The 25,831-nt window shown below is 44.0% G+C and overlaps 1 protein-coding gene across 1 annotated transcript; it reads right to left on the bottom strand.

Annotated features, from left to right (window-relative positions):
- On the bottom strand, positions 1-25,384 carry LOC119379303 (uncharacterized). Its single transcript, XM_049412101.1, has 11 exons — positions 25,009-25,384; positions 18,992-19,200; positions 17,258-17,381; positions 9,659-9,838; positions 8,683-8,779; positions 8,469-8,564; positions 5,930-6,098; positions 4,034-4,116; positions 3,542-3,664; positions 1,483-1,657; positions 1-499 (listed from the first exon to the last, which is right to left on the bottom strand). Exons 1-11 carry the CDS (start codon positions 25,382-25,384, stop codon positions 131-133), a joined length of 2,001 nt encoding a protein of 666 aa, XP_049268058.1. The 3' UTR covers positions 1-130.
- Positions 25,385-25,831: the final 447 nt, after the last annotated feature.

The following is a 25,831-nucleotide window of genomic DNA, read 5'->3' as shown; positions in this document are numbered from 1 at the left end:
TTGTACGAAGTTTGACATCTGATTAAAAGACGAGCACCTATAAATTGCATCACACGATATCTCTAATGTGGATGAGAAAACCGACCACTAATGTCTGTTCTTGTACACAGGAGCGCACAACAGCCTCTTCTCAAAACTTCACGGACATCACCGCTCCGTTCGGCTGCGTGTCTTCGCTGAGGTCGGTGTTGAGAGCCCCATTGGTGTAGCACATGTGTTTGTCGTCGGGGTTGCGTTTTGTCGACTCGGGTAATCCATTGATGCTGGTTTGCTTAGAGGCAAGGTCGAACGCTTTTTTGCTTTTCGCTCGAGCCAAGGCTTCGATGTACTTCACTTCTTCGCCTGTTGCTTTGCCCTGCATAACTTTCAGAATAGTCTCCTTGGGCATCAGCCTGCTGAAAACCAGGTTGTCTAGTCCGGCCACCGGGCACTCAACAAGCAAGTACATTATCGAAGCGAGTGTGTAGGCCGTGATTACCAGGGAGACGTACATCTGTGCCTGCAGGAAGAAATAAACGTAAAAACGGCAGCTTCACTTGCCTTTCTATATCGGCAGTGTCAGATATGTAAGCCAGAATAACGTTGTAATGTCATCAGTTTTAGTACGCTAAAGTTGTGTCTACTGATATTTGTAAGAATACGCAAGCTTAAAGGGGCCCTGCGACACTTTTTCAGCATGGTCAGAAAACGCTGTCGGTCGGTAGTCGAGGTTCCTGAAAACACTTGACATTATAACATTATAGCGCAACATGCTGCCTGAAATTTACAATAATTCTCAAAGTCAGCTAGAAATCGTTCCCTCTTCTTTCTACAAACGATATATATATATATATATATATATATATATATATATATATATATATATATATATATATATATATATATATATATATATATATATATATATATATATATATATATCCATCCTCTTTCTGAACCCTATCTATTTCTCCACCTCTGTGCAGGGTAGCAAACCGATTATTACTACCAGGTTAACCTCCCTGCCTCTTCCTTTTCATCTATTTCTGTCTCAAGGTAGGCAATTCACTTTAAAATCCTAACTCATATCACGCTTCGGTGATTCTAAATAAATGAATCCGTAGGAATCAGCTGTAGTTGAAGTTTACTGCGCGCATAAAGCGATAATCTCTGTTTTCTGCGGTAGTCGGCATGGCTTATCCAAAAGGTGAAAAAGAAGTTGAGGAGCCGTACGTGTAAAAACGGATGGTTGGTAATGAATTCTCGGCTTAGAACCGAGTTGCAGGCCATCAGGATGAGGTGAACCAAGTAGACAGAGAACGACAGCCTTCCCAGCGGGTAAAAGCATGGCCAGGAGAGTATCTTGTTGACCAGGCCCCCTCGTTTCGTGGCGCAGGCGTACATGACCCAGCTAACGCCAAGAGCCCACGACGCACGGTGGAGGGCTGCGTACAAGGTTGACTCGATTCGCTCAGGATGGCGGCCCTGGGACCATGTACGCACTCCCAGCAGGGCAGCCAGCGACAGCGCGGTTGCCAGAACCCATGCGGCGGCCTGGACTAGCTTGGACAGCCGGTGCCGACGCGTGGCGAGACAGCCGAAAATGACCCCGATAAAAAGGGGTGCTGCGTGCGGATGTGCCTTGATGTAAATATCTGTTTGAGAAACGATCAGCTTCCTGCAAAAAAAAAAGAAAAAAGAAGAGAAAAATTAAGTTCTGCGGTTTTATATGCCGTAACCACAATATGACTATGAGGCATGCCATGGCGGGGGACTTGGGAAGAATTCTAATAACATGGGATTCCTTGACGTGCACCTAGATCTGAATGCACGGGTGTTTACGCTCTTACTTATACAGATGACGCACTGAGTCGAATTTGGAATTAAGCTAATTGAATGTGTGTCTGTTGGTTCAAATATGAAGCCAGACGTGCCTCCGTAAAATTGCTTCCCGCACTGTAACACAGTTTCAAAGCCTGGAGTGTAGGTTTTACTAAACTCCGTCGCACGTAACATTTTTGCAAGAACCACCTGCTGACATAACATGATACGGTTGCACACAAAGTTCTAAAGCTAAAAGTTCTGATGCAAATATGTGAAAAAAAAAGAAATACATCTGCAGCGGCTTCTAAAAAAAGCTGTTATAATTTCTTCTACTTACCGATTGCTTTCTAGGGATGGGCGTTTGCATCAATAATACGACAAGTCAGTCTTGAACTTTGCAGTGTATAATAAAAACGACAGTGCTGCCACTGCGAGCGCTGTGTTACAGGCATTTTAGCAACATTAAAAGTTTGATATTTGATTCTGGTGGTTTCGTCGTAAACCCGCGGCGGTCACTCAGTGGATGCTGCGTTTTGCTGCTCACCACGAGCTCGCAGATTCAATTCCCGGTCGCGGAGGCTGCATTTCAATGGGGACGAAGCGCCATAACGCCCGCTTGATTAGATCGACGTGCCCGTTTAAGAACCGCAGGTGGTCGAAATTAATGCGCAATATCCCGCTACGGTGCGCCGCACAATAATATTATAGTTTCGGTACGTAAAGCATTCTTTTTAAAATCAGAATTTGATAACCATGGGCAAAGGCGACTACGAGGCTAGTCAGGACGGGATAAATTTCAGGATTCGCGCACCTTCAGGGTGCGGTCGACTCCATCCCTCTTTGCTTTATCGACCGACAACTTTCTGCTTATTTGCGCTTGTGCTGGCTCTGTTGCTTGGGAACCATCGATAACAGAGAGGTAAGGAGAATTAATGTTTCTTTATTGGCCTAAATCTATCTAATAGAGACGTCAGATGACAGAGCGGGATTCACAACAATGACATGGATAAACGCTCAAGTGGAACATAAGTTCGACACCGGGAATCAGAAGCACAATTATTGGATGCAGTGCAGAATAGAATACTGTGAAGTAGCTAATTGCGTGTCTCGGCTTTTGCAAATATTTCTATTTGAAAATGTCATAAAGCTTTTGTGCCCTTGAAGATTTGAGAGCAAGGAATATAACTTACAATACCTTCTCGCCCTTCATCCCCTCTCAACTTCGCCCACGAAAAATAAAAACAAGAGACGGAATTTATTAGGGCCATATATGCCGGACATGTTTTTATCGTGAGAGATTTTGGACATGAACTCCTAGAAGTGTACAAAATTAGTTTTAAAAATCGGGCATCGCTGATGGCCACACACTCTTTGCGCGTAGGCAAGGCAATGTATTCGCATCTACGCGTGTGTGGTGCAATGTCGATTGCTTCTTTTACGCTTGAGTGATAAACACTCAGCACACGCCATCATGATGAAACGAAGTGCTGACGAAGCTGCTAATAGCGTGGACTCAGTACGTACAGTGCTGCTCTTTCCCGGAGGGAAAGGAAGTAAAACATGAACATTTATGTCATTTAGCACTCGCATGTGCTGAATGACTCGCATATAGGAAGCAAGAGACAAATCAATTGGCTTTGCTAGCGCAACTCTATGTGCTTTTCGGCCCGGAAATGGACTGAAGCATGGCGAAAGATAAAGCCGATAACATGCGAAGGGGCCGCGCGGAGCAACTTACCTCACGTCAGTTGTAATAATGATGTTGAAAGGCAATGCGTCTTTTACGTAGACTTGGATCCCTGTTGCCAGGCAGGTGGCCGCTGCTATGATGGCCATAAGCCACAAGGAGGCCTTCGGCCACCTGAAAAGAATGGCGCGCACAGTGATCGTAAAATTAAGACCCTTGTCTCTAGGCGAGTCTGAATGACACACTTCCGGATAAATTGAGCATGCCTAAGGGTTCTGCTTAGGTACTGAGAACAGAAGTCCTGGACGATCATAGGAAGACCATGTCGAAAAAGAGCTTCGTCCCAATCAATTGAAGCACGAAAAAAGCGAGTAATGATACAACCGAATTATACAGTCTGTAATGGCTTTAGTGCACAGGAAAAAAGAAAAAAGGAAAACAGTATGTAGTCAGAAAAAGGCTCAAAGCTTTGTTGTATATATAAAAATGAGAGTTAGCATGAGTGAATGTAAGTTGTGGGCATAGCCATTCCAATATGCTTACCTAGGCGTCACAGCTGCAAGGATCACAGTTGAAACTATTGCGAGCTGGAAGTCCACTGCGATGTACCAGTAGTGCGGCATACACTGCGTGTACACATATTTTATTTCCCAAAGTGCTCTCACAAGGCTAAAGCAATATTCATTCGTTAACTTTAAAAGAACACTAAAGGGAAACAAGTAATCGATTCAAACTAATTAATCTTACTTTGAAAACTTTGCTGTCGTAAATTTTACCGTCACTCTATGAATCTTTATTTTTTTAAATTCGCGCCGAAATCTCCGCACGTTACGTCACGGATTTTAATGTGTTTTTTTTTTCGTATTTCCTCGACAATGGCCTCATGAAATTTCTCGCAATTTCGTATATTATGTCTCTGGCCCCCTCAGAGGGCAATAAACTTTGTTCTTGCCGATTAGAAACTACGTAGGCCCTAGCAGACGCCGTCAAAATCAATGATGTCAAGGCGATTGGTGCGGGAACTTCGAGATGCGTCGCCAGCCGCACTTTCTTTTTCCCGTTTTCTCGCTTCCCAAGCGTCTTCTCCCGGCAAGCGTGGTGATTTTGGTGTTGTGAAAGAGTAATTTGCTAATACGAGAAAAATGGCTTTTCTCTTTAATGTGCCTTTAAAGAGGTTCCGAATCACTTTTCCAGGTAATCATGGGATGATCTCAGTATTGGAGTTTATTGCCTCGCGAATAGACCGCCGCAAAAATTTTTTCGAATCTGTCAAGAACGAGCCGTGTTACAGGGATTTGTCGTACGCTTTAAGCGTTTTCTCTTTTCATTCCCACTGTACATCCTCTTTTGTCATCCCCCCCCCCCCCCTGTTTAGTGCTCTAGAAACTGCTACACAGGGGGGACGACAAAGAAGGAAAGAAGCTACGTCAGTGCGCCTCATGACCGTGAGCGCGCGCCATGAAACGCAATCACACACACTCTCTCTCTCAGTGTGATTCCGATGCGAGGTAGTGTTGCTGCTGTGTAATTTTAACACACTATAGAGCTCGGTGTCAGCACGTGGTGGCACTCCGTGTCAAGAAGTGCATCTGATCCAAACGCCGCGCTTGGTTTATGTCAGCTATCGGCCAATAGCAGCGATCTGCTCTATGACACCACACAGCGGCCGCCGGCACCTCCGAAGAGAGTGAGGAGGGGCCTCTGTATGAAGAGAGGGCGTTTGAGAAAGAGGCAAGTTCGCGCTCCACTTGTGAACTCTCCTCGCCGTGCACGGCTGCAAGATTTGGCTGGGGTGTACGCAGCAGCGTTTGCTTTCTGCTGTAGGTGTTTTTTGACCAATTACGAAGGATGGTTCAGGACCCCTTTAAAAGTAACTATATACAGACATGCCATACAAGTATTTAAACATTCTACGCTGTATCCGATGAATGCCGCGCCTATAATAGTGATATGCGTGACGCTCGTGCGATGTAATTCGTGTCGTAACGTGTGCGGTGAAAGCGTGCGCTGCTTGGGACGTCGCATTTCATCCTTCTTTCTTTTCGACAGTACACTGTTGAAGGCAGCGGCCAAGTAGGGTTACTAACGCACATTATCTGTCTATGAAAGTGACAATAGTTTTGTCTTCGGTCGATTAAAGTAAGAGCTTGAAGTTTCAAGGAGCGTGCCTTGTCTGTATGCTAAGTGCCTAAGCGTCATTATTCAATCTCTTTTATGTATTGCAAATCAAGGAGTTTTCACTCCTTCCTGAGCGATGTCGCCATGTCACAACACCTCGTCAATATGTAGTATCTACCTGGATACAGAATAAATTTTCAGATTTAGCGATCGAAAGAATCGCAAAATCATTGGGTATACAAGGTCACAAACTAGGCATTCGCTCCTTCGCTTAACTGCCACAGTCTAGCTTTATATAGCCGCAGTTTCGTTATTTCTCACCAGGTCTGTTAGGTTATCCATGTAGTTTTCAGTCATCGTGAAAATCTTCCACCAGTGATTGGTGCACGGCTTCTCAAACACAGGCCAATAGTCTCTCAAGGCTGGACCATCCACGAGAGCCGGAATGAGATACATGAATCCCAAAAGCGCCGCCATGGGCACTATGAGCCTGCGAGAAGAGCGTCGCGTAGTTGTTAGTTGTCTTTTATTATCTTCATCTCCGTGCGACCATGTTGTAACACAACAAACAAATCACTAGGGTAGTGTGTTAGTGCTTTACACACTGAACACCATTAAGCACCTTATATGGTCATACACACATTTGACAGGACTCCAAGGGCACGGTACACCAGAGAAAAAGTGCACTGGTTAACGTCAGTTCTTCAGTTCTTATATTTCAACATTTTTCTGTTGATATAAATTTGTTGCTCAGACAACAACAACAACAAATTTAAATGTTAATTAGGTGAGTGAACTTGGTGGCACTTACTACTACTCTCTGCAGGGTATACATAATAAGCGTATAAAATCACCGAAAATCGGCTAAGAGCGCGAGAATGAACATGCACGCAAACACAAAGCCGTCCGGGAACATACATCGTGACGCATTTCTTCAATGTTATTTTGTCCACTCTTTTATTTATCTTTTCTGACGCCACGCTTCCATGATACATCGAACACGTTTTTTTATTATCAGCATAAGGTGCGGTTTATGCCTTACTTGTTTCAGTACTCTTAGATAATGATGCGCTCTTTTACAAGAAGGGTATTGCGGGTAAGCAAAGAAGTACACTGACGCATTTCCCTATGCTTTATGGAGGTATATGTAGAATGCAACGCAGTGCCACTGAATGTTGTATCAGCAGCGCAAAAATATCAAAATTTCAATAATATAGTCGTAAGCCTTTTATAACAAGCCCCTGCCCTTCATGATTGCTCGCAAGCATTTGTTTAGGTACGCAGAATTGAGTTGTACGCAAACATATGCATTCTTCAAGACCCTGCAACCTGTGAGCTTGGGTAGCAATGTAAGTCTTAAAAAATCTGACAGGTAGAACGGCAGATTAGTATATCTTTGCGAAGTACGATTTGTAATGTTATGAACTCTGTATTCAATAAATCCTGCAAGTAAATTAGCTAATGAGAGCCTTGCGACAGCTGCATTAGGCTATACAGTTCAGGCTATGCATCAGGCTGATGCAGTTGTCTATAGCCCGATGCAGTGATCATAGATGCTATAGCATCTATCGTCACACATGTTATATATCGTTATTTTTTAACTCGAAAGTGTTTTATGACGGGGTCCACCAAGACTTTGATGACGCATTTCCGACACGGAAATACGTCAGAAAAATGAACATAAAGGAGGCTGCATGAACGCGCCTTTTATGCTTCACACTTTCCTTTCACAGTGTTCGTTCGCGGCGTGGTGCCGCCGTCTAGACGCGGTAGAGAGAAGTAATGCGTGGCCTCCGCAATTTGCTCCAGCAATGCGCCGTTGCTACGACCGTCCCATTCGGCGCGTTTCCATGAGAGCTGTAATTTCGCCAACGCTTCAACACTCGGCGAGGGTGCGGCTTTAGCCCAAGCCTCGCTCATAGCATTCATCCATATTGAAAAATAGCTCTCCGATACTCGCCTGGCTGTTGCACCGCGTTCCCCGCTCGCGCTGTGAGGCTAAGGGAATACACGACGTGCGTAGCGTTTCTCTTTGCGTTTCACGGAACTTTGAAGGAGTGCATATCGAGTATCAATGTTTACTATGTGCTTGTTGATACCATCTTTGTGAGGGATTCATCATATGCGGTGTCCAGGTATACGTTAACAAATTCAGTTACCGCAAGGGTTAAATCATGATCATGGGCTTAGTCGTCGGTACGGAGATGTGCCACTAGGCGTCAACGTGAGTGCGTCCACATAAGCAGCGCTATATCTGGCAAACAACAGCAGACATTGTACAAGGTCTCATATATCAATGCGCTATAAATGATCAACTACTTCTGTGGCGACACATTTCACTTTCATGTTATACCGATTCCTATGACGGAGGGATCAGCCATTTTTTTAATTGTCTTTGGCACGTAGGAAGGTTTAAGTGGGAGATAATGCGGAGAAGTGGATTCTTTTTTTTCTTTTTTTCTTGTTACTCAGTTCCACTCGTAAACTGGCTAAGACATTAGGACTACCTAAACGTCTTTCAAGATAATCCATGAACGTACGTACGCGTATGCACATGCTTCACTGTGCCGCACAGTGCTACAAAGACCACTCCCCGAAGTCATCACGTGTGATTCGCTAGTGACCCGCACTACACTTCGCGTTGTCAGTTGTCATTGACGCTGATGTCGTCTGGTCTATGTTTGTTTATTTGAAGCGTGTGGTCAGAAATCTAGGGGTGCCACACATTTGCGTACCAGGTAATGAAGGGGGTGGTGTCATTAGAGAAATAAAATAGCGGGTCTTTCCTCAGACCTGACTCCACGAATGCTTTTCTGTTTTGTGTAATTCTTTGCGCGCATCGATGGACGAGCACACTCACCTCACGTAGCGTCTGAAGAGCGCGATGATTATAACAATTACTGGCGACAGATGCACACGTGGGGCCTTGGTCACGAGGTAGCCGGAGAGGAAACCTCTGCAAGACCCAGTAGGAGGTAAATGTATTGAAGAAGGAGGGCAACATGTTCTTCACACAATAAACTTGAACGGTAAAAAAAGCTAGGTCCTCAGTTGCTTTGAGGCCACAGACTCACGTAATCACGAGGAACGTCTCCACTGCCATGAAAGAGTTCACCTGGACGGTGAAGAGGAAGTCGTCATGGAGTCGTTTGAAGTAAGCGATGAAGTTGGCTGCACAAAGAGCATAAACAAAAGGGCATTGGTTGGCAGCACGCTGTTAATTTTTGCACATAAGCCTGTGCGCACGACCCATGTAAAAGTTGAAGTTTCCACAATGACACAAGTGCGCACGAAGCCCTTCGTGTTAGGTGTCGAATCTCACGCGCTTGCACGTGTGGCTAAACAATTGGGGAACACTGGCGTGTATGCTATGAAGAGGGTCGTAAATATAAACAGAGGCTTATTTTCAGACGTATATGTGCTATATTCTCAAGTTTTCGAGTCGAATTCTGGGTCCCCATTGAAAAAGAAAGTTTTAACGGCGGAGCTGTTTAAGCTGAGGGAAACTCCGTTAGTCCCGAAAAAAAAAAATTATCATGAATCGGCACGCGCTCTCTTCGTCCTCTTCTTCATCCTCCTCGCTCGCAGAACACGTGCGCAGATTTGCCTGGCGTGGGATGCAATAACTCTGATGGGCGAGAGAACGAGTACAGAGAGAGAGAGAGAGAAAGAGAAAGAGAGAGAACGAAAGAGAAAAAAGAAATAGAGAGAATGGAAGGGAAGAAAGAAAAAAAATAGAAAGACAGAGAAAGAAATAGACGGAGAGAGAACTAGATAGAAACAGACACACAAAAAAAAAGATAGAAAAAACAGAGAGCAGGACAGAAAGAGAAAAAAGAGAAAAGGAAATATAGAGAGATGGAAAGAGAAAGAAAGAGGAAGCGAGAAATTGAGAGAGACCGAGAAAGAAACCTAAGAAAGAGAAAGAAATATAAAAAGATTGTAAATTTGTAAATAAATTTGAAACAAAAGGCATTCGTGAGATAAAAACACACGCTCATATGAATACATGCATATATATATAGAACGCGTGTCGCGTTTGTTACTTACAGTTGTTGTGCGGGTCTCTTATCATTTGGCTGTGACCCAGAATGACCCATGTGGCGGACAGGACTCGGATTCCGTGAATGAATCCAAGCTCGTTCGAGTAGTCTCCCCAGTTGGGAATCTGCGTGAGCTTCTTTACGGCTCTTCGCAGGGAAAACGAACGAACAGCCTTGGACACGTAACCTGAGCAGAGGAGAATTATTAAAAGCAAGTCCACTTTCGGATAGTAATTATCAGGTTGAGAAAAAAAAACGGGCAAGCGGATATTGTTCACCATCACTGTTCAATACGTGTGTTACTAAACTCAAGAAAAAAGTGTCTAGAGTGTTGATGACCCCCACTTGCATCGATTCGCTGGCGACTCCATGGTGACCCCAGAAGCGTACGACCGCCAGTGAGAGTTATTTTGTGGAAGCTTTTCTTAGATCATCTAGACGCTTCCCGGTGTCTTCTGATACGTAGCATCTAACCATCTTGTGTGGCCTCGTTTTCTCTTACGTTTCACATTGGCTAACATTAATTATAGCTCCAGTGAACTGGTGGCTCTCGTGACACGGCCGAAATAAGAAGAGTTTCACCTTCATTACCTCTGTTTCGATAAAGCATTCGGGATTCACCTCTCTCATGAACGGCATATTTGTTTGTACGGTAGTCCTTGGGATTCTCAAAATACTACGCCAGCATTACAGATCGAAAGAATCTAGCTTTTTTCTTTCGTATTCCCTCAATCCTGCCACGGGACCTCCCGTGGCAGGATTGAGGAAATATGAAATATGTCACTCAACTCTGCCACTGCTGATGCACTGCCACTGGAGAGACCAGGGCGTTAACCATACCATTTTTTTAGTTTTTAGAGTGACGTCTTAGCCTTTCATAATCTTTGAATGTTCACCCATCGCTATGTTTTCTAATACTATTTATCGCTGTATTGTTTTTTTTTCGAAGCCACCGTCAAAATCTTATTCTGTATCCTAGGAAAACGTAGCGTTCTACAATATCTGTTACGTCAATATTTATCTGAATGCTCCGCTGTTCACCTATTGTCTTAACTTTTATGATTTTTTTTTGTGTTTAGAAAAAAGGCTAGCCTTCTCGCTTTCTTCTTTTACCTTCAAAATGAGTGTTTTTAAGTCTTGTATGCTTCCTGCTACTAATGCTGTGTCGGCTGCATATCGTAAGTTAGCTCTGCTCCTACCATTTTACCTCATATATTCCACTTGTTGAGTTCGAATATGCTGCGTCCATATTCCGTGCATAAGTTAAATAAGAATGGTGAAAGAATACAACCTTGACTGACTCTTTTTTTCAACCATGAACTAATCTGTGTTACCAACGTTTGTCTTCACCCTTTGTGCGTCAGCGGGACACATGCGTCCCACTTTTCCTTCTGCTGCAAAAGTTTTCTCCCACATTACCCGTCGCAACTAGCGCAGCGCTTTGTGGCTGCCATCTCAGCTAAGTCTGTGTAAGCTTGCGAAAAATTGTTTTACTGCAGTTTCGGAAGGAGGTAGTAGTGCTACAATTCCTTTGAAATTTGTTCCATTTTTGACGCAAACTCCTGAATTATCCTCTAGTTCCGATAAAAAAAAACACCTGCCATTCAAAATGCCAGGTAATTATCTCTTTCAGTTTTTCTAAAGAGGCGATTTCAGCTCCCAGTCATCATTTTGTTTTTGTAGACTTGTGCAGTAACTTGACTGATAACTGCGTCGAAACACAGTTCTTTGCGAAATTGCCTCGCTCTTCGCTACGCCAAGCTGTGGATAACAGTGCATGGGAATAATTTTCTTGATACCATACACATCTTGAAATGTGGGCAGATATTCATTGACAACATCAGTACTCGACCATTTCGACAGCGGTAGAACGGACGACTAAATCAACAAAAATGGTTGGTGTATGCGTTGAAGGAAACTTTACAGGCTTGTAAGGTGAATGTGCAGGTGCTGTTTTGCGGCTGGAAATAAGGGGCGCACAACTTTCCTCTGCACAACTTGAGAGGTGCTCCTCTGCACCACTTGTGTCGGCCGTTTCATCCCAAATACCCGGTGATGTGATCGCATGATGGTACTTTCATGAGTCAGTGGGACATATGTGTCCCACTTTTCTCCAGCAAAGTACTTGCTTGATTTTGATGAAATTTGTTTTATACTATTTCTTTGTGGTTTATATGTATATGCCACAGCCGGCTTTTATAAGATCGTGTCAAAAATATAGGCGAACCTACAAAGGGTTAAAAGAGCTTCTTGTCCAATACATGAGTAGAATTGTAAGTTCATCTGGAATGCACATTTTCCTAAGATGTGCCCAGAGTGATCAGCGTGGTCAGAAGGGTTGCTATGATTGAAGGAACAAAAATATGAATGATTTTGGTATTTTTTACAGGTGTGCACCAACCATCTGATATTTGCAATGTGCTCTCTGGTAGAGCGCCCTTTCCTGAAACCTGCTTCCTTTGTTATCGTCTCTCTCTCTTCCCGTGGTGCTCTAGCCTTTTCTGTAATAAGGCCCCTGATATTGCAACTATGATAATCACCTAGAGAGTTTCTCTTGTGTCCATTCTTGGGCAGCGCGCAACAAGACAACACACGAGTGAGAACACAGGTCAAGCGCTGAGCCCTCTGTTCACACAGCGCTTGCAAAATTCGATTTTGGGTTACATGCGTATCTCGCAAAGAGAAAAAGAAAATGCATGCCGAATGAATCGAAACAGCGCGCAAATCGAACACAACGCTTGTCCTGCGTTCTCTCTCGTGTGTTGTCCTGTTGCGCGCTGCCCAATAATGGATATGTTCCAAGTCGCCCGCATTTTGGTTATGCTACAGTTTATTCCTCTTGAGTCTCTTGTAATTTAGGTTTTGGATTGAGCGGCCTCATTTCTTTGAGGCAAGCTCAAAATAGAAATGAAACTTAACCACGTTCGTGCTGACGAACCTGGTAATATAAATATTAACTTCAAGAGCATCTCATGTCTTGCTTTAATTGCTTTAATAAGTCCTTATAAAATGACGTCTGGGAATAATGGGCGCCGCTAGCTATATTCCTAGGCTCACATCTCTTCTCAGTTCTGTAGTACTTGCAACATCAACCTCTTTCTTTCGCACTTACGTTGTTACTAATTGCACCACCTTCTGATAATTGTTTCAAGAAATAAATCACAGAAGACAGTATGTTTCTGAAATGTAGATGATGCGTGGCCAATCGCACGAGAAGGTGGCGACCGTAGTTTCCGCGAAGAGCCTGCGTTTTTGCATTTAGTTGGGCTAGTTGGTACTGTCTTCATTAATCCATAATACTAGCGAACACACACAAAGACTACACTACAGACTACACACTAGCGGTTGTCCTGTGTCGTCCTGTGTAGTCTGTAGTGTGTGTTCGCTAGTATTATCGATTCATTCAGCCTACGTTTTCTTCCCTTTGCGAGATGCATATGTAACTTAAAATAGAAGTTTGCAATTAACGCTGTTACGTGCGACCGACGTAGGGGACTTGAATGTTGCCGGTTTGACGCAAAAGCCGCGGGTAAATTTAACTTTCGTTCGATGCTTTTGGGGCGTGTAGCCTTTGCTGTGGACCTTGTTTAAGTGACCCGTTGTCACCCCCTCCCCCGTTTTAACCCGTCACATATCGTAGTTCCATCTATTTTGGCTTTCGTTGCCTATTGTACATATCTGATGATTATTATAAGCTTGTTACCTTCATGCTGCAGGCAATTTTCTTACAAACAATGGGACCGTGGCCGCATCCTTGATGGTCGTAAAATACTATCAGTGAAATTCTTGAACTGAACCGGCCTCATTGATCGTTCATAGTCATATTTGTCATGCATGCGTGTACATTTTGTTATATACCATCCTAATGGCTGGTTTGGGGGATGTAACGTCCCAAAGCGACTCAGGCTACGAGAGACGCACCATGCTAATGAAACGACAGCGCCGACCTTCACAACGTTTGCATCGTGTCATTGGTGTTATGATGCAGATGATATGCATGCCTTGAACATTCATGTCGCCTGTCGTTCATGTTCGCCATACACGTACGTCATTTGCTGCACGTTTAATATAGAGCATGGTAATGAAACGACAGCCATGACATCACGATGGTGCCTTGTCAAGTATGTAATGACGTACGTGACATGGATCTCATGATATTCACGTTATGACTTACAATTCATGTTGGCCATGCACCAATGTCACACCATGCCAATTATGGTGTATACCTTGGTGTATACCAAGCTATTGAAACGACCACGACAGCACCAGTACTTTGCCAGTACTTTGCATATTACGGACGGCATACATGACATGCATGGCACGATATTCATGTCATGACCGGTCATTTGTGTTCGTCGCATACTCATGTCGTGGCACGCCAGTTTTTGAACACATGAAATTAATGAAGCGGCCGTGAGAACGCCCAGACTGTGTCATGTGCATCATGCCGTACATGACATGCGTGACAATTTTCATGTTATGACCTGTCACTTATGTTTATCATACACTCATGTCATGACATGCCAATTGTGGTTTATATCATGTTAATGAAACGGTCGCGAGAGCACGAAGGCATTAGGCGGCTAGATAAACAGATATGCTCAACGCCTTTCGTTAGCCAAGAAATGCTTCGCATTTAAAAATAAATGCGCCATGATAACATTCGCGTACTGGATGCGCCGTTTAGCGCTACTGAGCCTCATAGAAGATGTCTGATACATAACTGCCGAGCTTGCAGGAAAGGTTACAAATATTTGGTTTATTAGTTGGACGACCTTGAATATACGTTACGATTGATATTGATTACTGGAGACTCAAGAAAGTCGAGCGATGAGCTTTCTGGTACGTAAAACAAGTTTACTGCTTCCCAAGGCAGTAATTTAAAAAAAAATGCATTTCGCTATTCTCGATATTCCTACTCCATGTTCTGGCTTTAACGCCAGCCTAGTGAGCACTTTTTGCTGCAAAAAATATCGTAACCCGTGTGAGCAGAAAAAAAAAAGTTAGCGTGCTCGTCCATTGTTACAAACCAGCGACAGTCGTCGTCTTGTCGGAGTCGGTATACTCGTCACCCCACAGCATCGTTCGATAGATATCGTAGCCGGTGCCGAACAGAATGAAGGACACCCAGACAGCAAATATGCACCTGTGAACAAAACGCAGGGGTTCAAGATAGCAAGCAAAACATATTAAAGATAGTGCTTAACATGGAGTTTGTTTATTTATTTATTTTTTTAACATCATGCAGCTTCTAAGTTATATGGTGGTGTGATGTGCGACGCGTCAGAGGTATAAACAAAGTAATATATGAAAATTCGACTGTTCTAAAACTGCAAAGCAGGCAATGAAGGCCTTAGGCGGAGAGCTCCAGACCACCTCAGGTTTTTTGACGTGCACATGCATGAAAAACATCGCACGAGCATTTTTTTTTTTGCACCTTCGTCGCAATGCGGCCGCCACCAAACCCACCACATCGGGTTCTGCAGCCACATCGCGTGTATATCTATACTGAAGAGAGGAGTGTCAGCCAATTTCGCCTAACATTAAAGGCACGTAACAGCGATATACATATCGCCATCACGTCATTTAACTCGCTCTTCAACGTTCCTTGATAGACGTCATTGTGATCGATCCTCCTGTGAATGGCCAATGTAATAGTTCAGACGCCTTTTAAAGATCGAAACATTGAACGAAGTACTTACACAATTAATGTCTGGCGTTGATCCAGCTTCACGGGTTCTTCAATGGCGCACCACCGAGCTTTCAGATGGATGGAAAAGCCTTCCGTTACTGAAAACAAAGAATCAAGGCATAGGTGTTGGATTTTGTTGCTGTATGGGGCGTGGTGATAATAATGATAATAACTGTTGGGGTTTTACATCCCAAAACCACGATATGATTATTAGAGACGCCGTAGTGGAGGGCTCCGGAAATTTCGACCACCTTGAGTTCTTTAGCGTGCACCTAAATCTAAGCACACGGGTCTCCAGCATTTCGCGTAAGCGGCGTGGTCATACGTGCTCGTATGCCATTATTATAGGCCTCGTTAATGTGGATGATTAAAACTGCGGATACTTTTGCAGGATCAAAACATGCCCAGTGCATTCGCGCATCGTTAATACGGAACTTCGCTGTCTGGACATTACACAGGGTAGAAACGCACGAAGCAAAAAAAAAATGTTCATGCTTCGTTTTTTTAGCTAATATGAACAGCACCTGTAGACAGTGGACAGGAATTCTCTAAATCAAAGGGATATGTAGCCCGGCATACACACTTGCCGCGACATGCGCGCATCAGTGCCCGTACGTACCACTCTCTTTACCGCCACTGCAACCACTGGACACTCACGTGATCTCCGAAGTGTGCATGCTTTCTCGTATGCAAACCGGTCCTTACGTGTTTTTGAACTCTTAACTGGCATCTGGTGTGAAAAAGCCAGTTCTTCATGACATAGACTGTAATTTGTCGAAACCTGAGAAATGATGTGGCGAATGCACAAACGTTCCCATTGAATAGCATTTGTATAGGCGGGTGGCGCGCCTGCCAATTACTTTGTCATTATAGCGAAGACAGGTATTCCTTTAATGATGGCGTTCCTCAGAAAATATCTTTATTGGGCGCAAGTGCACAGGGAGCGCGTTCAGTGCGACTTTGTGCGGTCAGTTTTCACTGAAGATTTGGTTTATCATTCAGTATAACTTCGTCGGCAAACTGCAGCTGTCCTTCACTTGTGTTGCGTTAACTTTATGTGAGTAAACGCTCCTGGTTGATTTATGTCGTTCAAGTCATGTCGCTGACTTATTAACGGAAAGAAACAAGTGGATTTCGGTGCATAACGTCTGTTAATACCACACAGAGACATTAGAAAAGATGCCGCATGATATCATATGACGATTCTCGATAAGCTCACGTGTCACTACTTTCTCGATACGAGATTTATCCCGAGCAAGGGCAGAAAAGTTCACAGACATACAACTCAGACAAACCACGGCATCATCCATACTGTTACGAGGCGCCTGTTTATGAGCAAACACCTCGTAACATGCACGAGATGCAATGCAAATATAATTACAAAGCACACTTTTTTGGGGCCCAGCAGATTTCTTAAAGGGTCCCTTCCGATTGCCATCAAGGAAATGCATTACTATGGCAGTTGCTATTTTATACTGTGTAATCACGTAAAACAAAAGTAGCTTATGTGAAACGCGAGAACGCCGCAGTAGAAGCAATTTCACAAAAAAAGTAATACATTTTTGTAACGATTTTCTCTTTTACATAATAAAAAACAACCGCAAAAAAATGGGATGTGTGCAAGCGTGCGCAGTGCTTAGCATTCCCAAAAAGTAAGCGCTTTTATTTTTTTTAGAAGTGTGTGTAATGCTCTTGGAGTGGTTAGGTTACTGTCAAGCCTATTATAAACTGAGGTGCCTGTGAACAGAGGTGTAGGGCGACCGTAATTAGTACTTGAGATACACGAGACAATAACGCGCATTAATAATATTGATTGCTAACTGGATCGTGTATGCTGCAGCGAACAGAACTGATTTGCCACATGATTACTAGTATCCTTATGAGATCCTTGATGAGAGAAAAACGTGCTCTTACAGCGATCCATAATGGCCTGCAGGTCCCCTGTGTCACACAGAGATGGTACACAAAGCCCGAACTTGTATAGTGGGGCCAGTGGTAAAAAGTCCTTGTCGAACATGCGAGAGACGTTCCCTGCTTTCTGGAAAAAGAAGGGAAAAAAAGTGAGATGCATTGTTGGTCTATCCAGCAATAGTATACGCTTATTTGAGCTGTCGAGACGGGTTTCACCAACGTGGCAGAAGTCAAGTCAGAAGGTTCTACGTCAGACACCTACGCTGAGAGGAAACTAAGCTTCAATACGAGCTAGCCATTGCACTCTTCTACCAACGCAGCTTCCAGTTACACGCACGCAAGTAAACAAACCAAAAGCTGTGTTGTCAATTTCCCAGTGCAGCTTACAATACTTTCTGACGTCGAAACAAACATCATGCAGTCGTTTGCATAAACTGCGCATGCGCATTGTGTACGAATGAAAGTAAGCGAAGCACTTGAACAATCAAGCAGAGATAAATGGGTGACAATGACCAGATATCAGGACATTAAGTCTCCGGTAAGGCTTTATATGCTGGAAGCGGAAAACAAACAAAACAATACCAGAGATGGAGTAATAAAAGGGCGGGAGATTGGCTACGCATTCATGCTTATTGGCTACGGTAATGCCATTCGTAATTCATGCTGTGATTCGTTTGTAATTTGCGATGTGTTTTATATGTTATGATAATTATTATGAAGAGAGGTAGGTGTACCTACTGACCCAAGTTGGTCTAGCGAATTGTTTTGCACCGGGCTCCCGCATCACAGTAGCCTCGTGCTCTATCATAAGATTGTAGACTACCCAATCACCGGATGTTGCGGAAAACGGTTTCAGACAAACACCGAGCGTGAAGTGTGCCAGTAATGCTCATCGCATTAGAAATTGCGTTTTCACTTGTTCTGACCCAAGCAAGGATTACAAAAATCGAGTGGCACTGAATTTGTTTACATGATGTACGTATCACCTATTTACGACATGCATACATTTGGTGCGATGTTAACGCTTTCATCCGTCAAATCCAAGCTGCACGTGCGGTAGCCCAGCCTCACAAAGCGGTAATGGTATAGCTCACGATTCAAAGCTAAAACGATCTCATCAAATTCAAACGAGCCCCTTTCTATCTTGGTGCGTTTGCATCTGTTGGAAGCAATTCGACGTTGCTATGTGATTTTTCATATTGCTTTGTTCATTTACTAGCTTAAAGGAACAATTAATCTTTCGTTGCTTGCCTCTGCATCATTATTATTACTCTTTAATGGCTTCGCGCTCCGAGCTGAAGCACGGTGCTCTGAAAGAACCATGCAGACGAATGCGTTCAGAGTGCTCGATTTCGCGTGCTCGTTTAGAGAGCAGCCGAATGTTACGCGCGACCCCAGAGCACTCGAAGACGATCAATCGAATGTACCATAAGACAGCATATCCTTTGTGTCATATTGGCATGTTCATTCTGGGGAACTTCTATAGAAAGAAGAGATATCACATACGCAGTGTCGAATTTGCCTGTTTCGATGCATAACCAGTAACATATACTTACTGGCCCTACGTATACAGTTGTCTGCCAGGCAAGCCAGCAGCCATTTCACACCTCCAAGTTTACTATCCTCTGGATATTTATTGTGCAATATGCACCAACGCCCAACCAAAGTAGGCGAAGTAGCTAAAGAAAGCTACGGCTTTAATACTAGAGCAGCCTGAGGTGAAGGGACAATGCTTACCTCAAATCCCAGGTGGTTGGCGAACTTTGTGACCACCTTTTTCACACTGGGCGACATTTCTCCACCTTCATACCTGAGATGGACCATGCAGTACTTTCCCTGGAAAATACCTTCGTCATGCCTGATGGCTAGGCACTGTTCGTAGGCTCCGTATCCGGACAGGCGTCCCTGCATCATTCCAGCAGGTGGCCGGCCCATCGCGTCTATCACTGGGAAGCGGACAACGGACGGATGCGTGGTAAACGGGTGTTGACCCGGAGAGAAGAATACAAATGTCGCATGCCAGCTATATAGACAAATCGCGCTAACCAGCGTAATAGATATGAATTAGTTTTAGCCGATTCTACTGTTTTCAATCAAGCTCTGCACTTTTCCTTGAGCTGCCTGTAACATTAACGCACTAGAGATAAGCATATAATGCTGCGCGGGTTAAAACTGACATAAAAGAAAAACGCTTGAAGCTTTTCGTAGGCAGTGTTTATAAGTTTTCTGCATGGAGCACGATATCGGTGGGCCGTAAATTCTGAGGGAAGAAAGAGCGCGCGGGAGAACAGTTTTACAGAAACCATCAACAATGATTGTGGATGCGTGCGGATAGCAGTATACGCTTCCAGGAAGCTATTCACCACATTAAGTAAATGGAACACACGACGGTGAATATTTGTTGCAGCGAGGGTACTTAAGCTGCGCTTCTTGTTTTATTGCGTAATTTCGCATTGAACAGAACCGCTAACCAGCGCGTCTGTAGCGGTATTATAGGAAAACAGCTTGTGCGACTCTGACAACTGTATGAGTATGCGTTCGCCGACGAAAGCACCCCGCAACAAACATAGGCTTGCGTAACAACCTAATAAATACGCATACTGTTTGCGGGATCACCTTACTTTACAATGACGCTGTCAGCCGGACCAGCACACCAACAGTGCCTCACCTTACACACAGTACGCTACAGAATTGGCCCTTTATTGGTGAGACTGACCAAGCAGCTGCACCGAACGAAAAACCCTGGGAAAGGAGACATAGGTACGTTTGTTTAATTAAATGAATTGCCCTATTGATGACATATATTTCTTGCCCTCGGGTTATTCAGCTAACATTTCTTATTTTACTGTGTTGTGCAGAGAACAGAGTAGGCTATCAGCGCATTTGGTGGGTAGTTGAAATGAATATATATATATATATATATATATATATATATATATATATATATATATATATATATATATATATATATATATATATATATATATATATATATATATATATATATTTATATATATATATATATATATATATATTCGTTCTCTAGAGAGCAATCGATTTGTCGATTGCTCTCTATAGAACGAATGGAACGAAACCGAATAAAATCAATTGATTCTGTTCTGTTAGTAATAATTTTGTTGTCAATAGATAGTCTACATGTTTTCTAATGCAGGAAGCCCAAAGACATCCATGGGGGCTTGACAGCCAGTAGGCAGGGCAAATTTTATATATATCTATATATATATATATATATATATATATATATATATATATATATATATATATATATATATATATATATATATATATATATATATATATATATATATGTTCCGCCAATCAACCCGGTCCTGTGCTTTCTGCTGCCACGTCATACCTGCAAACTTCTTAATCTCATCTACCCACCTAATTTTCTGTCTCAACCTCCCGCGTTTGCCATCTCTTAGAATCCAGTCAGTTACCCTTAATGACCATCGGTTATCCTGCCGACGTGCTACGTGCCCGGCCCATATCCATTTCTTCTTCTTGATTTCAACTATGATGTCCTTAACCCCCGTTTATATATATATATATATATATATATATAGCATTTTGCGGTCACTATGAGGTTCCGTATAAAGTCTAATAACATCACCGTCGTATGCGTGCGTCGTATGTTCTATGTTCGAGTGAAAGCTTCGGTGGGCAGCCGACTACCGTAGCTCAAGCGGAGAGGAAACGCGCCGGCCGCCTTCCGTAGCGTGAAAGGCTCATTGGATGTTGAGGGGAGGCCCGCTAGGGGTGTTGTATGGCTCCGGCAGAAACTACGTACTTTGAGTTGACAGGCGCGGTCGTGCGCGCCCTATCTTGACAGGGATCAGCAGGCGGCTCATGCCTTTGTACGTGGTGTGTTCTAATTGCTCATTTTGCGTTGATGCGATAGACAGCACGAAGGTCGCTTCGCTCGCTGCAACAGCCGCGTTTCCTTACTCCAGAGTTTTGTTGGGGTACGCCACGTCGGATGCCAAAAAAAGGCAGTCGCTTGCCTTACTGTGTATAACATTTTATTTTTTTTTTTTTGCTATCGCATTCATTCCTTCGCCCTTGCTGCGAAACTGTGCCTTTTTTTGGCATTGAAAGTCTACTTTTAGCTGAGTAGAAGGTAGCGAACGCGCAAGTGGAGGGTGGCAACCATGGTTTCTGATCCCTACAAATTGTTTACACAATGTGGTGTAAACAATAAAAGGGTGTGCACATTTGGAATAAAGGAAAGAGGCCCGAACTGGAACATGGGCGATGAGGACGGGGCAAGCACTGTTTTCATTCGTCCGTCTTCCAGTGTGCGCTCTTTTTATTCACTTATTATGTACCAACAAGCCCAGCTACAAGTATCGCAATTGTTCACGTTTCAACTTTCTTTTTCATCTATTTTACAAACCTAACTAGCGTTCATAAATTCTATCTTCCTTCAGTCGAAACACCAAAGTCGTCTTTCTTCAACTACTGCAGAATTCCGTGCATGCATTTCCTTTGGAAATTTATAGAATTTTATAAATATAGATCCAAATTATCTATATATCTGCATATAGACAGTCTGCGGACGTATGACGTGAATAGATTTGTTGATTGCTCTCTATAGAACGAATGGAACGAAACCGAATAAAATCAATTGATTTTGTTCTGTTAGTAATAATTTTGTTGTCAATAGATAGTCTACATGCTTTTTAATGCAGGAAGCCCAAAGGCATCTATGGGGGCTTGACAGCCAGTAGGCAGGGCAAATTTTCTTTGCGCTCGTTTGTGCAGAGAACATGTAATCTCTGCCCTCCGCTGTCACTGAAAGATGGATGCCAGCTTGGGGAAGAAAACTTGAAACATCATGGCTTGTCTCAGAAGTGCACGGCAGTGACTGATGGAAACGTAGCTCTGGGTGCTGCCGCCTGGACACCAGCCATAGTGAAAGAGCCTGCCGACGCACGGAAACAGGCAGGCAGGCAGGCAGGCAAAGAACTTTATTATTATCCGGAGGCGGCGCTCGGATACGCGACCTCAGTGATAAAAATAACTATCGCATATTTTTTGAAGGCGTTACTTACGAATACTTCGTCGGCAACTGCCATTCATAGATTAGTCGGACGCTACAAGTACGCACGAATGAAAGGAGGCCGAGGTGATAATTGTCGAAGAGCTCTAGTTCGCCCACAGCCGTCATTGAAAAAGATGACAGCGGTTACTGCAGAGAATAGTGCTTACCGAACCTAGTTCGTTGTCCATAGTGATGAGGGTGTCCAGCCATCCGCATTGACGAGGGCACAGGAAGAATACTGAGTCACAGCAGTGTCTGGTGTTTCTTCCTGTGTCCTCGTCAATGCGGTTAGCTGGAGACCCTTCTCAATATGTGGTAGCTAATGTAGCCAATGGAGGAACGCTAAGTTTCGCCAAAGATGGCCCGTTGGGACTTCTTATGGGTTCCCAACAGAAAGTTGGAAACCCTGTTGCAGCTCAACAGTAAGTTCATTTACCTGATCGGCCAGTTAACGCTCACTGTATCATTTCAACCTATTAAATGGGAAACGCATGCGATGTCGGACGAAATCCATTTGTTAAATAAGCACGCAAGGCGTATAATTAGGTCACTGTCATTTTGATGGCTTGTGAAGTTTGTTTATGCGCAGATTAAGTCACAGCTTTAATTGTATTTTGCGGTGATTGCAGTTGCATTGTTATGATCTGCGTCAACACTGCGAAGCAGTTTTTAGACGTCTGCGCAATTGCCAGTTCTTTGCAATTTCATTGAAGCCAACATAACGGAAAGAAGTGTGGTATATCTCATTTGGTCGTCATACGGCTTTTCAAGTTTCTTGTAGACCTGATTACTTCAGTGCTAAATTATATACTAGATACTAGAGGCTGTTGTTATGCCCTTGTCATTTTCGAGTTGTGCTCCGAACATTTCTACAACTGCGGCATAACAAGGACCTCGAGAAAGAATCAAACAAGCAAAAACAAACGCGTTCCTTAATGAACTATCCTAGTGGGGCATATGCGATGAGGAAATCATCATATTTAACTTTACGGGCCAAGTTTTTTTGTTTTTCTTTTTCTGTTTCCTTTTTTTTTTATTCTTAACGCTGCCTCACGCTGGCTGATACAGAGTGTGTTCTGCATCTGGTTGTGCCCTCTGAGACATTTTGTGCATTCTTTCGGGTTTATTTTTTTCTTAAACAATATTTTTCCTCAACCTTGAGCACTTTTTGTGTAACACTGTAACCTTGCTGCCTGGAATATTACGTTACGCTGGTTCGTGCATGCCGCGATGACATGAAGGCACCAAGAGTGCAGCGTTAATGTAAACGCACGCAAGATAGACTATTATTTCTTTTTTTTTGGGGGGGGGGGGGACGGGGGAAGGGGACGCATTAGCTTCCTCCTTCTCTTCCCCCAACATAATTTTCTTGTGCGTATATTGCAACATGAGCTTAAAAAATATTTGCTAGAGAATGCGATTTTTATTCCTCTTCCTTCAGCGTTCACTTCGTATATCGCCATGCACCGGCATCTACCGTAGAAAACGACGTTTGCTATTTCGACAATATATCTGGATTCCGCAGCAAAATGTTAGGTAGGTCAAGGCTACTGCATGTCGGCATATGCATAGTTTGTTTAACAAAGCTTGTTATTTAGCTAATTGGTTCCCGTAACAGCGAGGCTCTCGAGTTCTGGTGTCTTTTTGGCGAATCTTGTAGGTCTCAACCAATGCGCAACTGCTTGGACACCGTCAATTTACACTGACCGAACGAGTCATGGGCAGCCGCTCAACTTCTCTGCACGGAAGCAAGCAAATCCTCGGCCGCTCTTGCTGTAAGAGACGCACAGCCATAAAGGTTATCGGTTATGGTGAGGAGTGGCAGCAATGGAAACGGGCGCCTGTTTAATAACTTCCGCAAGAACTCGGGGGTGCAGCAATGTCACCGCGAATATTATGTCCGAACGACGTTAGGGGCCCTATTCATTTCAGACTAAAAACTCAGTGCTTTGATGTGCTGTCACTGAAAGTTATTATGCTGACCATAAAGTCACTTGAATATTTCTATTTCAACCCCCCCCCCCCCAATCGTGTTCCTATCGCCCCACAACCAGCTATGACCACGGCTTCCTGCAGGGCCACAACCAGCTATGACCATTGGATATCCAGTAACAGATCCCTCAAAGCACTGCTTAAATTCACACAAAACACAGGCCTTGCATCACACCTGTAATGCATACGCACCAAGCGTTGTGTCTGCATAAAGGGCGAGTGAAGGACGACAGACGACTACACCGAAAACTTTATGGCCGTGTATAATGGACACCTCTACCGCATAGTGTTGAAAAACGCGCCTTAAAAAGTGTCGTTTGGGAGGCTAATACTTACGAACCACAGATGGAATGAAACGTAGTTTTACCAGGTAGCAACGCCACAACACTGAAATGTCAATGGGTTTGCAGTCCGACCTTTTCGCACCCTTTTAGCGCTCCTCAAGATACGAAGAACAGGGAATCAAAAACAACAATATCTACGATTTGTGTCGCGGTAATGCAAGGCAATTTGTATGCTGATATTTGAAGTTCGATCCAAGTATGAGCAACTTACAGCAGCTCGTACTTAGTCGCCTCTTCAGGGCACGTTTTAAAAAGTAAAGCCCGAGTAACCGATTCAAAGTGACAGAGTCGCTTGAAGTCGGTTGGGGGTCATTCGCCTAGAGTTTGCAAAAACATCATAATCTATAACTCACTTTCTACAGCCCAGAAGTCAAGAGTCCTTAGTGCTCTTCCAATCTTCATGAGAGACCCAATGCAGCCCGGAGAGAGCCGTGGGTCATAGATGAGCTCGCTGGCCAAAGGGTAGAATTCACGCGTAGCGAAGCGCGTCATTTTGTCGGATATGGCGTAGAAGACCTCCTCGGCGCGGTCCGGCTTAGCCGTCGTCGTCGTCGTCGTCGTCGTCGTCGAAGTCGTGCTCGTCGTTGTGGTCGACGTTAAATTCATCATGTTCACTTCGATTCCCGCAGAGTCTGAAGCCACTTGCGCCCGGGCTCCAGGACATTGCAGGGTAATAATAGTCGTAACCAGCGGCAGCAGAAGTAGTCGCAAGCCGCGGAAACGTGCCATATCTGGAATCGTAGTCCTTTCACTTAGATGAGCAAACGAAGGTTCTCGAAGATGGTCACCGACGCCGCGGAGCCACCACCAATTCGGTTCGGTTCTGCGAAGCGGCGGATGGAGTCGCGCACTCGCACCAAGTGATGAGCGCCTTTGTATCGCATCCACTGAGCACCTGGAGCTTTCGAACGGCGGTGATAATTGATTCGAAAGTCGAAGTGACGTGACGCAGCGTTGCATATAAAGGGAAAAATGCTGCAAAGCGTGGGAAGCAGGTGATAGTCGACGAACTCCTTTCACTGAGCATTCCTTTTTTTTTCCCCGCGGTCGCTTCCTTCTTGTCCGTGTACGAGTCCGTTTCCCACGATTCGACATCGGTACTGCGGTGCGGTACAAAGACCTTTGTCGTGTTCCGAGAAAAAAAAAATGCGAGTCGCATTGAGATACTTAATGCGA

Source organism: Rhipicephalus sanguineus, chromosome 1 (genome assembly GCF_013339695.2).
Source record: "Rhipicephalus sanguineus isolate Rsan-2018 chromosome 1, BIME_Rsan_1.4, whole genome shotgun sequence".
NCBI lineage: Eukaryota > Metazoa > Arthropoda > Arachnida > Ixodida > Ixodidae > Rhipicephalus > Rhipicephalus sanguineus.
Note: the sequence above shows the minus strand (reverse complement) of the source record. Positions and strands in the feature narration are given on the sequence as shown.

Coding starts and splice junctions, on each gene's coding strand:
- LOC119379303 (XM_049412101.1), bottom strand. CDS start 25,384: ATGGCACGTTTCCGCGGCTTGCGACTACTTCTGCTGCCGCTGGTTACG. Junction 6,099..8,468: donor CTCTTCAGACGCTACGTGAG/GTGAGTGTGCTC, acceptor CTCTTCTCGCAG/GCTCATAGTGCCCATGGCGG. Junction 500..1,482: donor CGCTGGCTGCCCTGCTGGGA/GTGCGTACATGG, acceptor TTCTTCCTGCAG/GCACAGATGTACGTCTCCCT.